The following is a 16572-nucleotide window of genomic DNA, read 5'->3' on the forward strand; positions in this document are numbered from 1 at the left end:
AGAATTTATGAACATTTGGAGAGATAATCTGAATAGGGATAGTCAGCATGACTTTGTCAAGGGCAAGTCATGCCTTATGAACCTGATTGAATTCTTTGAGGATGTAACAAAAAACATTGAAGGTAGAGCAATGGATGTAGTGTACGGATTTCAGTAAGACATTTGATAAGGTTCCCTATGTGAGGCTCATTCAGAAAGTAATGAGGTATTGGATCCAAGGATACCTTGGCTTTGTGGATCTAAAATTGGCTTGACCACAGAAGGCAAAGGGTGGTTGTTGATAGTTTGTATTCTGCATGGAGGACGTGACCAGTTGTGTTCTGCATTCATCTATTCTGGGACCCCTCCTCTTTACGATTTTTATAAATGACCTGGATGAGGAAGTAGAAGGGCAGGTTTGCAGATGACACTAAAGTTGAGGGTTGTTAGAGGTTATAGCGGGACATCGATAGGATGCAGAACTGAGCTGAGAAGTGGCAGATGGAGTTCTACCTACATAAGTGTGAAGTGGTTCATTTTGGTAGGTCAAATTTGAAGACAGAATGTAATATTAATGGTAAGATTATTGGCAGTGTGGAGGATCAGCGAGATTTTGGGATCCACGTTCATAGGACACTCAGAGCTGCTCTGCAGGCTGACAGTGTTAAGAAGGCGCATGGTGTGTTGGCCTTCATCAACTGTGGGATTGAGCTCAAGAGCCGTGAGGTAATGTTAAGGCTACTTAAGACCTTGGTTAGATCCCACTTGGAGTACTGTGTTCAGTTCTGGTCACTTGATTTCAGGAAGGATGTGGGTACAATAGAGAGAGTGCAGGGAAGATTTACAAGGATGTTGCCTGGATTGGAGAGCATGCCTTATGAGAACAGATTGAGTGAACTTGGCCTTTTCTCTTTGGAGCGATGGAGGATGAGAGGTGACCTGATATAGGTGTATAAAACGATGAGAGGCATCGACTGTGTGGAAAGCCAAAGGCTTTTTCCCAGGGCTGAAACGGCTAACACAAGGGGGCATAGTTTTAAGGTGCTTGGAAGTAGGTACAGGGGGAATGTCAGAGGTAAGTTTTTCACACGGAGAGTGGTGGGTGCGTGGATGCACTGCTGGTGACGGTGGTACAGGCAGATGCAATAGATTCTTTCAAGAGACTATTAGATAGGTACATGGAGCTCAGAAAAATAGAGAGCTATGCAATAGGGAATTCTAGGCAGTTTTTGGAGTAGGTTACGTGGTTGGCACAACATTGTGGGCTGAAAGGCCTGTAATGTGCTGTTGATTTTTCAAATGTTTTTTGACAACCAGAATAAAATCTACTTATGTCCATTTTTGACTACTTTTTGAAAACTTAAAGATCTTGAAAATAGTGATTTGCAGATAGATAGCTCTGCTTTCCCCCTTAGCAGATGGTAGTGAAATCAACTTATTCCAAATAAAGATCTGAATCATAGGCTTTCCCAACAAGTGATCAGTTAAGTGGTTAGTTCAGTTGTCCTTTAGGGGAACTTAATGGTGTGTGTTTAGAAGCTAGTACTGTCTTAAAAGTGGGTTTGTGGGCATGAATAATCCTTTTACATGTGAATTTTTTTAAGCAGCTTACAGAAACAAAAGTATTTACAGCCTCCACTGCTGCAGGAATGGACAGCCAAACCATACCTGGATCAAGGTATGAAATGTAGTCTTTCTTTTGCATTGATTAACCACTAAATATGCATATTATTCTGAAATGTCTGGATTGTGTAAGATACTGACATATATATTTTAAAACGACCATTAAAATTTGGAATGGCAGTATGATAGTCAATTGTGAATTGATTATTGTGATTATATATTAATAGTTATTTTGAATGACCTTCTGAATATGATTTGAAATGCACTAGAAAGGCAATTAAATTCTGATTTTTTAGCTAACAATTTTCCTTTAACTTCATACATTTATTGCTTTTACTTGAAATAGCTTTTGAAATAATTTAAAATAAAACCAAGGTTCAAGTTAAAGATTTTCATTTTTCAGTTGCAGCAGTATTTTGCTGATGGCTAATTTGGGCTAAGTTGATTGCATTATGTCCAAGATGTAACCTTTTCACATAACTCACTGCATCTACTAAATTACTCTTTAATTTTTTTTAAATGTTACTTCAGAAATTATTTTTGTTTATTTTGTTTAAATAATCTGCATTTTGCAAGTTTAGTTAAAATACATGGTTAATGCTTGTTTGGCTGCAGCAGCTATGATCAAGAGCATTTATAGAAAATGATCTGCATTGTGCTCCTGAATGGGTTGATAAATATTAAATTAAAAAGCATCTTTAAGAAAATCCGATGAACACAATAGTAAATCAATAAAAACATTTGTATTCCAATTATTGCTTGCTTTTGGGATAGAATACTTTTTAGTCTTTACTTCCCCTCACCTACCTGTAGCTAAGTTGTCTTGTTTCTGTACCAATATAAAAGTAATCGCAGACAGCGTGTAGTTCTACATGTTAACCTCCCTCCACCGAATATTCTGTTTGTAAGGTTTTCAACATACTTTACTTTAAAGACAATGACTTAATTTTGTGTGTCTGTGTGCCTTCGTTGCTTCTGTTTTACTCAACGGCTAATATTTTGACAATAGAATCAAACAACCTTGAAGAATGCCCACTATCCTCTAACTTTTCCTTGCTTGGACTTTTATGTAATACCATGCTGATTAGCATGTGATTTAATAAGATATTACACTGAACTTGCTGGTTGCAAATCTTTTTCATTTATTAAAATTATTTCCCTAATTTTAAAAAAAATGCACAGTTTTTAATTTTGGATAGCTATGTCAGGATTATAAGACCAGGCTTTTAAACAAAAAAAAATTATCTTGAACCTAAAATGTTACTAGTGCCTCCTGAATCCATTTGCAGTCCTTACAGAACCTGTTAAAAGGTCTGAAAATAAATTTATCTTTTTTTAAGCACTGATCTAGCAACATTGCTTCAAAAGCCTTCAACTGGTACTGTAACAGAAAACAACTCGAGTGAAGCACCCCAACAGGCAAACCTCTCTCAGTCACTGGTGTTCACTAATTCCCAACATGATGATCCAATTTCATCGGTGGAAGGAAACTCCAATGCTGTGAATTCCTACTCTCAGAATCTGGTAAACCAAAAGAAAAGGCAAAATTGCTATATTTTGATATTTATTTTCTGTATAAATTAGAACGACTTCTAAAATGGCATGATAGACTTTCCTATGTTCTGTTGGAGTTGTTTTCTCGTTCAGAACAGGTCTTCTGCAGCACTTGGGTTTGACCTTCTATTTTCTTCTAATCAGAAAATCAAGTTAAGCATATTCCCTTGTTTGGAATCTGCAAAATTTCCCCCCCCCTTACATCTGGAGCAAAATGCTGCTTTGCTTTTTTTTGTTTATCATTGTCTTCCTAATTGTAGGAAGCTTTGACCCCATTAGTTTTATGTTTTAAGGTTTGTATTTCTGTAGCAGAAACATTTCTTTGTTTTTATCTTGTGTGACTAAGAAGCTAAGGATGCAAGTGTCGGTGACACTGTGTTGCTAATTTTCCACTGACGGACTTACAGCAATGACTTTGTCCAGGATAAACTCAGAGCTTATATTAGAATGAATAGAAGTGGGCCCTGGACCAAAGGAGAGTTTGTCCTTGAGGGACACTTCCTTACTATCAGGTGCTCCATTCTCAGTAAAGTAAACTCGAAGCTTCATCATTTTGTCCTTTCATTTAAGGATCTCCCAAAGCATTTGGGAAGGGGTGGTTGTTTTGACCCATTGAACATACATATGGACTAAGCTTCTGAGCAAAAATATAATCGATTTATTATTCATGTGAGTACCATTCCAGGTGCTGCAAGCATGATTTTATTGCTTTTATTTTAGTTGCTGCTGTTAGTCAGTCAATTCCTTGATTAAATCTGCCACAGAAAGAAATTGAGTTCAACCGTGTTCATAAATTTTGAAAGAAGACAATCTGAAGCTAAGCTGCATAACCAACACTTGTTTTTAGTAGTTACATACTCAGTTTGGCTGTTTAGCATAAGCTCAGACTTCCAGTGAGTTGCTCTGAGTTTAATGAACTCTTTTAATAAATGTATTTGCATATTTCAAATAGCTATGCACAGTGGGTGAACAAAGTGGTGACTAGTTTTGTGCGCAACATAAATTTAATGAGCAAGTTTAAATATTAAAATTATATTGATTTTAAGAAAAATATTCTACTTGCCAATCAGATTGAAGCAATGGTGACAATGATAAAATTTTATTCTCTCTTCCAAACTACTCTGCTTTGAAACTTACTAAAATATTAAACTTGATTGTTAATATTGTATTTTATATTGATTATTTAGTTTTCTTTTCAGAAAAACAAATTCTAAGATGGCAGAAACTCAGTTTGAAAAGTTTTAAAAATTTAGTCATTATGAACCAGAAAGTTGCAACGCAGGCTGGATAAATAAAACAGAGGGTAGAAGTTGCTTCTGTTACTGAGAGGGGCAAACTACTGAATAGCTAATGGTTACATAGGCTGTGTGATAGCATATACATAAATTTAAAAAATTAGCTTTATTTTTGTCACATGCAGATTGAAACTTGCAGTGAAATGTCATTTGCATCAATAACCAGCACAGGCCAAGTATTTGCTGGGGACAGTCCGCAAGTGTCACCATGCTTCCAGTGCCAACATTCATACCCGCAACTTCCTCACCCTAACCCACATGTCTTTGGAATGTGGGAGGAAACTAGAGGACCAGGAGGAACCTATGTGGTCACAGGGAGAAATTACAATCTCCTCACAGAAGTCATGCTGCCTGTTACGTTGTTGCTATTATTATTATTTTATAGATATCCATAGAGTAATATAAGCAATAGAATAGAGTTAGTCTTAATTTTCTTTTGCTGAAAGGTTTACAATTTTGCCATGTATTCATTTCTAATTTGTTATTTAGTGCATATGTTAGGTTAGTAATTGATTGTGGTTATACCTATAACTTCTTACTCAGTGGGCAAGAATTAGTCTTTAGGTGTCTACACTAATCGCTTCATATTCTTTTGTTAGTAAATTCTCTTGTAAAAGAGTGGTCCTTCATTTAGCAGAGAATGCTAATACATTATTGCAAGGGTCCATTCTGAAATGGAGAAGTTTCTCACGTTACCTTTTGTAGCTACGTTTTCTTGTTATTCTATAAAAATCAAAAAGTACTAAACTATGGTGATGATTTTAAGCTTTTTGGCACAATACAGTAGGGTGCGGTTTAATATTAATTAAACAGTTTATTTCTGCCACACTATGTACTGTTTAGAAAATCTTCAGTCTGATCTAAATACAGAATATTTGTAGCTTTACTGAAACAAGTCTAACCAGCAGTTATATTTGACTTTTGAATAATAACTTGTATCTATGATAAGTTCTAGCCGTCAAGATATAGACTTATTCTTTTGTAAATACATAATTATCCATAAGAATAGGTCTCCATATTTATAAGGCTTTCGGACTAGGAAGCCTAAGCCTAACTATGTAATGCAATAAATATGAGTATTTTGCTTGCTTTGAGCATATCTGCAATAATTGATGTAGTTAAAGTAAATATGTTCATAGTGACATATTGGCTTGCTATTAAAGCTGGCCTGTTACAAGTTTTCACACAAGCAATATTTGCAGTGTATGAGAATGGCAGAATTATATGCTTTTGATACTTTTATCACTGCAATTTCCCTAAAACATTAATGTTATTCTGTGGTATATATTTATTTGTGATAGCAATTAAATTGATGCATAACTAATTGGTCCTCTTGGGGTAGTCATTGCAGTATCTTTATAATTACAGAAACAATTTTTAATTTAACTGTTCATCCTGTAACTTTGTCCCCTAAATGCACTTTAAGTTAATTTTTTTTCAGAAAGGAATGATTGTCCCTTTAGAAGGTTATGTCATTCAGATGTTTTTAACTATCTGAGATAGCAACAGAGTACATTGGTGCAGTTCATATTAATACAGAGAAAATAAAAATTGTTGGTATAATAAGCTATTAAAGTATTTGATGATAAAGCTAGTCATTACTACTTAAATTCATGATGCTTATTTTATCAGGAACTCTTAATAGTACTTGGTCCTTATTTTTTTCAGGAGGGAATGTTTTCTTTGCATGTGCAATTAAATTTTGGCTAACTTTGGGTGATTAGGCCTGGTATGATGTGCCATATCGTCTGCCAAATATATGAATGCTATATTGTAGGCTTCTGGATAGAACTACCTGTTACTTGATTATTCAGGGTGTAGTGTGTCTAATAATTTCTTTTGAATACTTGTGACCTGAAGACTTCTGAAACTCCTTTTCCAATTTTTTTCAGAAAAGAAACTTTATTTCAATGCAGCAGATTACTAAAGATTAAAATAATTTGCAGTTGAGATAGAGTAGGACATTTCCCAATGAAATTGTGCATGTATGTTCTCTTTTTCTCTTTGCGCTTTCAATCTCATGGCTCAGTGTGTTGATACTCATAACTCACTGCTTTACTTTTATAATTTTAATGTAAGAGTGCTATTCTATGTACATTTTTTTTAAAAAATCTGGTCATTTGGCAGGTATGAAGAAGAAAAAATGATTAACCACTGGAGGCTCAGTAAATGAAGCTTAGTTGAACTGTAAGTCTTTTTAGTTGAACAGTAATTCCATAACAGACTCCATTGTAGTTCTGTTTCCTGAAAAATTCCATCCACCAGCTTGCCTGATGGTTCCTTATTTTGCTTTTACCCCTTTTTCTTTCTACCTCCCCAAATGGAAAATGATTTAAGGCCTTCCTATGACAGTGAAAATAAGCAACCCAGAGCAAACTAATTTACCTTTCAAAACAATGAACTTTCTTTCCTGAGCAGATCCTAATAACAGATTTCATTTACTGAGAGTACTAACTTAAATGAATAGGAAGTAGGCGCTTCAAATTTGTGCCATTATGAATTGTAGCTTCAACCTCAATGTGAAAGGAAAAGGAATTGCAATCTCTATTTTCTATCAACTTGTAAGTCTTGAGTAAGGTAAACAGTTGTTGTACTTAGTACGCATCTTGGGAATCAATTGTCTTAATTCTTTCAGTGAGTCCATAGGAAATTTTTTTGTTACAATTTTAACTGCAAAATTCAAGTTTGGGGAAAAAAAATGAAAACGTACTTAAATTTTGACTAGATCATTAGATTTGTGAATTGTTTTGTGGTTGATACATTTTTAGAACTCATTTGCAAATTAAACTATTTTCTGGTGGTTAGGTTAAATTTGAATATTATTTGAATGCCATTTTTGGCTTATCAAATTTCTTGTTGATTTTTTTCAACTGAACATGCAGTTTTGGGCCCCAGCCAGTTTTTGTAGTATATCAGTTAGAAATTCGTTCTACCTCTAAGAGTATTGATTGGATTTTCTGACATTTGAGGATTTTAGTACACCAGCACAATGTACCATTTAAACAGAGTTGAGTGCTATTTATTATGGGTAGCTAGTTTCTGGGCAACTCTGAAGGGAGGAGAAAAAAATTTCTCTGTGAGGTCAAATCCAAGTGCATTTGAAGTACCTTTCTGGGAGTGGAAACATAATTCCTTTGAATTTTAGCATTGATGTGGGCTTATTTTTTTTGTGCGATGAAATTTGTATGGGATAAACTTTCTAATTAGATATTTATCCAGGCTTATGTGTTTTGTTGTTAAGCAGTAACTAAACTAGTCTGAGCCAATATTATTTCATAATTTGCATTTATCCTGACATTGTGGAGGTTTTTGTTTCATGGATACTTTGTGGAAATACCCATTATGAATTTGAATGCTTAACCTGTTTAAGTGTTCAATTTTCTCTCCAGTGTAAAACATCTGCATATGACTACTGTATTTAAATAACTGAAAAAGTTCTTCTGTTAAATAAGAACAAAGTTGAATGAACTAAAAATAAAATTAATTGTTGCAAAAAAAATCTTTGGAATAGCTTGTAAAGAAAGTTCTTGTTGCCTTAAATATCCGGCAAAAATTGAAAATTGCATGCGCAGACTACTGATACTCTTTGTATTTTATGCTGCTTGAAAGGTTTCACATTTTTTTAAATAGACACCCAAGTTTGGCGAGCTTACTTCTACAAAGATTGGTAACTCTTCAGGATTGCAATTAGTCGATCAGTTGAAGCCCGCTGGTTTGGTGGAGGTGCCTCCACCGAGCACGGAACAAAATAACAATAAGCATTCTTGGGAAGCAAAATCAGCATCGCAGTCAGCAGTCCTAAGTAATTTCGGTCAGTATTCCTAATTATTATCAAATGATAGTTGTATATTTTTAACACCTTAGTGAGTCCCTGTGTTTTAAATTTCTTTTAAATTCCAGACTACATTTGTAAGTAAAATTTAATTTCCTTGTGACCGTACATACTAATACAACCTTAATACAACAGAAATTTTATCATTTTGAAGAAAGGATGATCTGAGAATTATGCGATTTTGCATTTGAAGAAGTTAGCAATTAAAGCAAAGCTAGCATCTTTATAAATTTCTGAAATTTACTTTGATATTTTGGACATCTTTCAGATTTCAAGATTCAACCTGATCCTTCACCTGTTTTGCGCCAGATAACCCAACAACAGCAGCAATCCTCTGTTCAGCCAGTACTGGATTCCTTCTCTTCCCAAATCAAGTTAAGAGAACCATTGGTTGATGGCTCTGCTACTAAAGTGATGCAGTTGTTACCAAGCTCCACAGACAATCAGATAGCCAATGTACAACAGACACAGCAAAAACAACTTAAGACACAAAAGCGGAAGATACCACCTTCTAAAGTAAGTTGAGGACCATGCCTACATTTAGCTGGATTGGCTCAGAAAAAATAATCGTCTAAATCATCTTATACAAAAGTAAAGATTTTGTGCGAAAGCAATGATGTAGCGTGCTTTCAGTAATAGTATAGGAGGATATTAATAACTATATTCTGTATTTCAATGTTCTATATCATTGTCTTGGAAAGAACACAAGGCTGTTTGCAACATATCTTCCTTTCTCTGGCCTGGTTATCTACCTTGAGATCTTTTAAGTAGCTCTAGCAAAAAAGAGAATAGTGTTTGCTTAGGCTGAAGGGTTTTTAAAAGAAGTGAGAGATACCGAATCTTTTGTCCCTGCACAGTTCTTGTATTAATTAGCTGCCTTGAGGGAACTGTATTTCTGTGCTGAGTGCTATCACCTGATCAGTCTCTCAGACACGGGGAACAAGAGTATCTGCAAATGCATATTTTGTAAACTTTGTACTAAATGAGGAACCAAGAAACAATGATGCTTAGTTCAAGCACATAGCTGAACATACTGATGTGAAGTACCATGTTTCTGAGTTTCTTGGTTACCTCAGGAGTCACTTAGCATTGTGTCAGCTGTGACTCAGCCTATAACACCAACTTTGACATCAGATAGTTGAAACTTTGAGTCATTTCTGATGAACTTGACACTTGTATTTATTTATGTGAATAGTCGAGAGTAATACCTGTTGATTAGTTAGAATTTGGCATGGTATAGAAGAGTACAGTCTCAATAAGGTCTATATTCTCCCCTGTGATCATGTGGATTTCCTCTGGGTGCTCCGGTTTTCTCCCACATTCTAAAGATGTACAGATTAGTAGGTTAATTGTTAATTGTGCAATTGGGTGGTGCGGGCGGGCTTATTGGGTTGGAAGGTTCTGATGCTGTGCTTTATCTCTAAATACAAATAAATCAGAATCGGAATCAATAGATGAGATTAGTGTAGATCAGCCTTTCTCAACTTTTTTGCCCTGGAAGGAACCTTGAAATAATTTTCAGGTCTCAGGGAACCCCTGCATAAAAATTGTATCTACAATTTACGAGACGTTAGCATTATCAGTGAAGTTTTAGATATAATTGTCAATGCTCTTTTGAGTAGAGAATGAATTTTTAGCCAACCTTTCTTGAAAAAAGGATAGTTAAGCTTAGCTTACCTTTTTAGAAATTAATCTTTCTTTCTCTTTCATAAATTTTTAAAAACTCATAAGGAAAAAATAAATTTCTGTTAAATAACTGACTTACGCCAAAATGGGATTTAAGTTTTCTAAAGGTGGGCTTGGTAGATATAATTTATTTTTTTTTAAATTTTATTTTTATTTGGATAAGGAATTCACAAATATCATGTACTTTTTCCACACATATAACCTTTTCCATTTTTTTATATGTATAAAACTACAATTATTTATACATTCTTAAGTACACATTGAGATGATATAAAAGGAAAATAAACATTTAAATAGATAATTATGTACTGTGGTAAATCTAACCTATTAGGCTAAGTAATAGAATTAGTTGTTAAGAAAAATGGTAATAATAGTTTCCATATAACCCTTCTGGACCATTTCCACTGGTCCAAAATGTTGTATATAAGCCTATGTATCAACCATTGTAGGTGTTTATATCCTAATTTGTTCATGCTTGCTCCTGCCCGCAGACATAATTATCTAATCCCTATGTACATATTTACTTAATTTTTTCATTTTTTTATCCCTTTCCCAAATCTTTCCCTTTACTTGTGTTAATTCTCTATTTTCCAAAAGAAAACAAAAACAACATTTAGACTAGGGGTGCTTACGTTAGCAATATTACTGTGTTGATGAGAAGAGCAGTGTAAATCATTAGGAGAGTTATCTAAAGTCTGCTCGCATTGGGGTTATATATTCAATCCATTTATTCCAGATTTTAAAATTTTTCTTTTTGAGTTCTCAGGGAGTAAGTCAATTTTTCCATTTTAAATATTTCCAAGATAATTTCGTACCAATCTTCTAATGTAGGTGGTATTGGATTTAGCCATTTTCTAGGGTAGATTTAATTTAAAAGAAAGTTATAAATTGATTTTAATTAAAAGCTTTACTGCTTATTTTGAGATTCCAACAGCCATTTAAAATAATCAGCACTTTTACATGTCATATGATTGATTTGTAGTTAAGTGTCTTCAATTTTGCTGGAGCTAATGCTGCATTTGTAAGTTGTTTGCCACAGACTAGGCGCAATGGAATAGGGGTTAATAAAATGTAAAAGAGATTAGCATCATAAATAACTAAACGAGAAACCTGCTAAAAGTACGAACACTTTACAATACAATTCACTTACCACCAACACAATCCACCTATTGCAACGTTTACAGAGCAAAGCAGCAGGCCAGCAGCTCAGTCACAGCGCATAAAAATTCCTTCTTTAGAATGAAAATTTCTCCAATTTTCTACTACACCGGTAGAGTTTGCCACTCCCATAAGGCAGTTGACGATGCATAAGGGGAAGCTGGGGGAGATAATTTAGGAGGGGGAACCTGACGTCAAGACCCATTCAATGCTAGGAAAAAGCATTGTGCTCATCATCAGCCTACCATCCTCCCCTCTGTGCAATATAGCACTTACCGTCAGACTACAGGTTTCCCCCGCCATCTGAAGGTAGAGTGTTCCTTTGAAACAGTTCGTAAACCGGAATGTCATAAAGTGAAGAAGCAATTACCATTTATTTATATGGGAAAAATCTGTGAGCGTTCGCAGACCCAAAAAATAACCTACCAAATCATGCAAAATAACACATAAAACCTAAAATAACACTAACATATAGTAAAAGCAGGAATGATATGATAAATACACAACCTATATAAAGTAGAAATTCTTTTCTGCAATCATTGCATTGTCCACCGTAGCAATAATCTCACGCAAGCGCTCTCGGCAGAAACACCCTCTCCAGTAACCTTTAAGCTATGAAGCTGCCAAATCATACCAAATAACACATGAAAATACACAGCCTATATAAAGTAGAAATAATGTATGTACAGTGTAGTATCACTTATCAGAATTGGGAAGACGGTGAGCACACTGATGATGGTGTGTTAGGCTGAGTTGTCGGAGGTTGGGGTGGTAGGACACTGGGGTGTCATCTCATCGTTGTCTGTTTCCATCAGGGCAGGCAGGTCATCTTCTATGTCTGTCTGCCTTGATGTCGAAGGTCGAGGTTTGTCGTCTGCTGTGGCTGATGTGGAAGGCTTGAAAAACGACAGTATGCTAGACTGCTAGCCTCGCGCATTTTTCTATCATGCAGTTCTTTGTAAGCACTCAAACCATATTGCAAATATGCCTTAAACCTATGTACCCTTTCAAAATTAAAGTCATACTTTTCTGCAATCATTGCAGCGAAAATTTCACGCAGTTGCTTCATGTTCAGTTCCTGGACGACTTCACTTTCGGTCTGTTTACTACTGCATTCAGTTTTGATTGTTATCCTTTCCTCTTGCAATTGCATCAGCTCTTCATCTATCAGTTCTTGGTCAAGGGATGCCAAAACCTCTTCAACATCATCTTTGTCAACTTCCAGAAGCCAAACTCACCAATTTGTCCAGCTGCAGAAAGGTAAAGATAGACAGATTAGTTCAGGCTAGACTGTCTATTTGGTGCTGTCTCATTGGAAGAGAACAGAAAGAATAGGAAGAAAATGAGTTTTCGAAACAGGATTTAACTCCTTTTTGAACTCTGGGCCAGCATGAGAACCCAGGACTGACAGTCAAAAGGAGGAACAACAAACCTAAGCTGCTTACTACAAGTCCTTGATAGGTAGTACACTGTACAAGTCATGATTACTTTTGTTTTATTTTTGTGGCCAGGAGTTTGAATAAAGCGAAGGATGTTATTTTTGCCAGTTGGTAGTGCTGTGTCTCTAATAGGAGTGATGTTGGCACAACAGTAGGGCAGTCCATCCTTAACTACAAACTTCCAGCTCCAGCATAGATTGAATTGATGGACAACATTTTAGAAATGAGATATGTGTGGTTGGGGGAGTGCATGGCATGGTGGAGTGAATTGGGAGTTGCAAGCAGCAGTACTTTGGGTAGGGTGTTCGTTTGTATAGGAATGCCGCCGCCTGGAGATTCCCAGTAAGTCACACCATGACTTGGAAATGGATCTCTGTAACAAAAAATATATTAAAATTTGTGCAACACACACAAAATGTGGTGGAACGCAGCAGGCCAGGCAGCATCAATAGGAAGAAGTACAGTCCATGTTTCAGGTCAAGACCCTTCGTCAGGACTAACGGAAAAAAGAGATAGTAAGAGATTTGAAAGGGGGAGGGGGAGACCCGAAATGATAGGAGAAGACAAGAGGGGGAAGGATGAAGCCAAGAGCTGGGAAGTTGATTGGTAAAAGGGATACAAGGCTGGAGAAGGGGGAGTATCATAGGACGGAAGGCCTTGGAAGAAAGAAAGGGGGAGGGGAGCACCAGAGGAAGATGGAGAACAGGCAAGGAGTTATTGTGAGAGGGAAAAAAAAGTAATAATCAGGGATGGGGTAAGAAGGGAAGGAGGGGCGTTAACAGAAGTTAGAGAAATCAATGTTCATGCCATCAGGTTGGAGGCTACCCAGACGGAACATAAGGTGTTGTTCCTCCAACCTGAGTGTGGCTTCCTCTTGACAGTAGAGGAGGCCATGGATTGACATATCAGAATGGGAATGGGACGTGGAATTGAAATGTGTGGCCACTGGGAGATCCTGCTTCTTCTGGCGGACAGAGCGTAGGTGTTCAGTGAAGCGGTCTCCCAGTCTGCGTTGGGTTAAAATTTGTTCCGTGTTCTTTTGATTCAGCAAATGGCATTCACAAATGTATTTACAAAGGAGTCACTATACATATGTTAAACCACAGGAAATCACTTTATTAGAGTTAAATAAAACATTTAATACAGAGAGGAAAAGAAATGGTACAAAATAAACTAATACATCCATTAAATGAGCTGATCTACATAACGCCAGAGGGAATGGTAGATCCGAATCTTTTCACTCCACCCCCCCAATCTTTGTCTCACCCTCTCAATGTACTTGTACCTATCTTCACCAGCTCTTTACACTGTCACTAGTTGTGACCTAACCCGAGAGAAGATTCCTCCATTGCACAATGATAGTGTCCCTTTCAGTTCCCTTCAAGATCTCCTCAAAACTCTTAACATAATTCTTACCTCAGTACTTCCTCGTGATGAGGCACCATTTGATACCTATACCTGCACAATGATCTCTGCTTCCCCAAACAACCATGTATTTATCATTGTCTACTCTTAAGGCTTTAGATATGTACTCCTATAACTTTCTCCAAACAACCCCACTTTCAGGCTAACGTAATTTTGTTGTACAGATTTCCATTTTATTTTAGCATATACCAAAGAAGAATCACATTAACTGTTTCCTTACAATCATTCCATATCCATTCCTTTGGTTCGAATCCTGTAACTTCCAGAATCAATTGCTCTGCAAGAGTTCCTCCAGAAGGATTGCAGATATTCAAGGGAACCCTTCTTAAGGGAAATTTGGGATATGTCATAGATGCTGACCTCATCAGCTATGCCCAGATGGTATAAAAGAATGCAAATTGAATCACATCTCTCTATTTTCCAATAATCTAGAGAGAATTTTGTTCACGTGAGACCAGACTGTAGGGCTAATGTGTTTTGAAGGAAGGAAGTGATTTCTCCATTAGCATTTGACCAAATAAGAATTTCATGGAAGCAGACTACTTGGCCCAACTCATCCATGGTTCGGTCAAGTTACTGAGCTAGCGCACAAATTTGATCCTGAGGTACCAGTTGGAGCTCAGCCATGACACAAGGCAATCTAAATTTACTTTTTAAAAAAAAACATGTATTTCAACAAATTTCATTATGTACGCCAGTGATATTAAACCTGATTCTGATATTTTATATGTATCTGCTAGATTCCATAATAATGAACACTAAACTATTGGATTGTCATAAAAGCATTCATTCGTCAAGGAAATTTTGCCTTCCTTGACTTAAAGACAACTCCTGATCCACCAATGTTGGTGTTTTTGCTTCCTTAATTAGGAATGGGAAGTAATTTGTCAGAAGTATCAATATCCTGTGAATGAATACATGCTTTTTAAAAATTAAGCTGAAAGTAATTTGCATAAATTAGTTCGCTGGCTACACTTGAAAGTTAATTGTTATCATGTGTTATAAATTTTTTGGCCCTTTTGGTAACTTGCTAATTAACTGATTACTATTTATCAACGACAGTGTAATAAAATCTTCCTTTGAATATATCTGATTGTTTTTAGGACAACGAAGAACCTTTTACTGGTTATCTAGTGATGTTCAATGCTTTTGGCAAAGTTGCTGTTTTCTGTTCAAAGCAGTTTGAATACATTCAGTGTTCAAAGGAGTGGAGTATATCTTGGATTTTAAGTGGTCTTAACAGTGTTTATGTTCTTTGATAGCGTGAAAGAATACCATTTAAGTGTTTAGATTCTTATTTACGACAGTTATGTGTGTCGGTCTTAAAATAGGCAACTTTCCTTTATTGAAACATGCTTAGATCTTGAATAATAACAATTTTAACATCTTCATTTGTAATGTTCTGATTTTTTTTTAATGTGACTTAGTTATGAAGGTTTTTCATTAAAACAAATAGTTTCAATAAACTGTGAGAGTGGGATGATTGAGGTACAATTATATATAGAATGTGGAGGAAAAATGCACCATGGGGTGACAAATCTTCACTTTATGTTGCATGTGCTCACCCAGGCATTTCCCATTTCTGGTTCAAAAATGCACTCTTGTTTGTTTAGATTCCTGCATCTGCTGTTGAAATGCCAGGATCCACTGATGTCTCTGGGTTGAATGTTCAGTTTGGAGCCTTGGAGTTTGGATCAGAACCATCTCTCACTGAATTTCAAACAGGAAGTACAGAGACCATCAGTCAAACACAAAACCATTTGTTTTCAAATTCTGTAAGGTAAACTCGCATCCTCTTCTTCACCAACTTCCACTTAGTTTTGCTGGTTTTGAAAGCATCGCTTGTATATTTCAGTGTAAAGAAAATTGAATTAAAATCATCTTTCTGTTGTTTTCTATGCACTGAGAAACAATGTTCTTAATTAGCATTGTCTTAAGACTGGGGACGTCAGAGAAATTTCAATATGTGGAGCAAAAGCATTGTTGGAATAAGATAAAGGATAAAGTTCTAAAATTATAGTAGTTGCATATTCTGTATGTACACTGTTAGCACTGAATGGGAACAGTTCACTTTCTGAAACAGATATGTTTATAAAAATTAAAATTGCCATGTTATATTGTTGTTTGTAGTGATTCAGTGTCACAGTTTTTATTAATATCCAGTGCAGTTGAAGAATCATCAAATCCATCTGCCATCACCTCTTCCAGTTCAGCGGTTTCCCAGAACACAACGGTGACTTCAATGATGGATCAGACTTCTGTGCATGGAATGCCGTATCAAAACTCTGTGGATACATCTCCAAAAGAAGCTTCTTTGCAAGTGAGTATCAAAATAGTGTTGAAATACAAATTTGAATTTATCTTTTTAGGGCTGTGAAGTTTTTGCCGAAGAAAATTGTGTGTAAGCAAGATTTTGGACAAATGAGAGTAAAGGGAATTGAAAGCTGAGGCAGAAGTTAATTCAGGGAAGATAGGAGCTTGAGTGGAACTTTTAAACTCCAGTGTGGACTGATTGGGGTGAAAATATATCCAAAATTATAGTGGACTAGTGCATTATAGTAGGCTTCTGTTTGATGCCCCA

At 36.0% G+C, this 16572-nt stretch overlaps 1 protein-coding gene and 1 non-coding gene across 14 annotated transcripts in view; both read left to right on the forward strand.

Annotated features, from left to right (window-relative positions):
• The window catches only part of ubap2a (ubiquitin associated protein 2a), a 91422-nt gene that overhangs the window by 32757 nt on the left and 42093 nt on the right, over positions 1 to 16572 (forward strand). For 8 of the 13 annotated variants that reach the window (XM_072252319.1, XM_072252318.1, XM_072252327.1 and 5 more), the window contains exons 10-15: positions 1584 to 1657; positions 2943 to 3126; positions 8082 to 8262; positions 8552 to 8799; positions 15605 to 15771; positions 16122 to 16311. In XM_072252319.1, coding sequence (XP_072108420.1) covers positions 1584 to 1657; positions 2943 to 3126; positions 8082 to 8262; positions 8552 to 8799; positions 15605 to 15771; positions 16122 to 16311 — 1044 coding nt within the window. The remainder of the gene's footprint in view (positions 1 to 1583; positions 1658 to 2942; positions 3127 to 8081; positions 8263 to 8551; positions 8800 to 15604; positions 15772 to 16121; positions 16312 to 16572) is intronic. The other 5 variants (XM_072252320.1, XM_072252329.1, XM_072252330.1 and 2 more) reach the window with 3 other exon arrangements.
• LOC140195763 (small nucleolar RNA SNORD121A) lies at positions 9272 to 9352 on the forward strand. The gene has a single exon (XR_011885549.1). It is a non-coding gene; the product is annotated as a small nucleolar RNA SNORD121A (small nucleolar RNA).

The sequence above is a fragment of the Mobula birostris genome, chromosome 3 (genome assembly GCF_030028105.1).
Source record: "Mobula birostris isolate sMobBir1 chromosome 3, sMobBir1.hap1, whole genome shotgun sequence".
Classification (NCBI taxonomy): Eukaryota; Metazoa; Chordata; class Chondrichthyes; order Myliobatiformes; family Myliobatidae; genus Mobula; species Mobula birostris.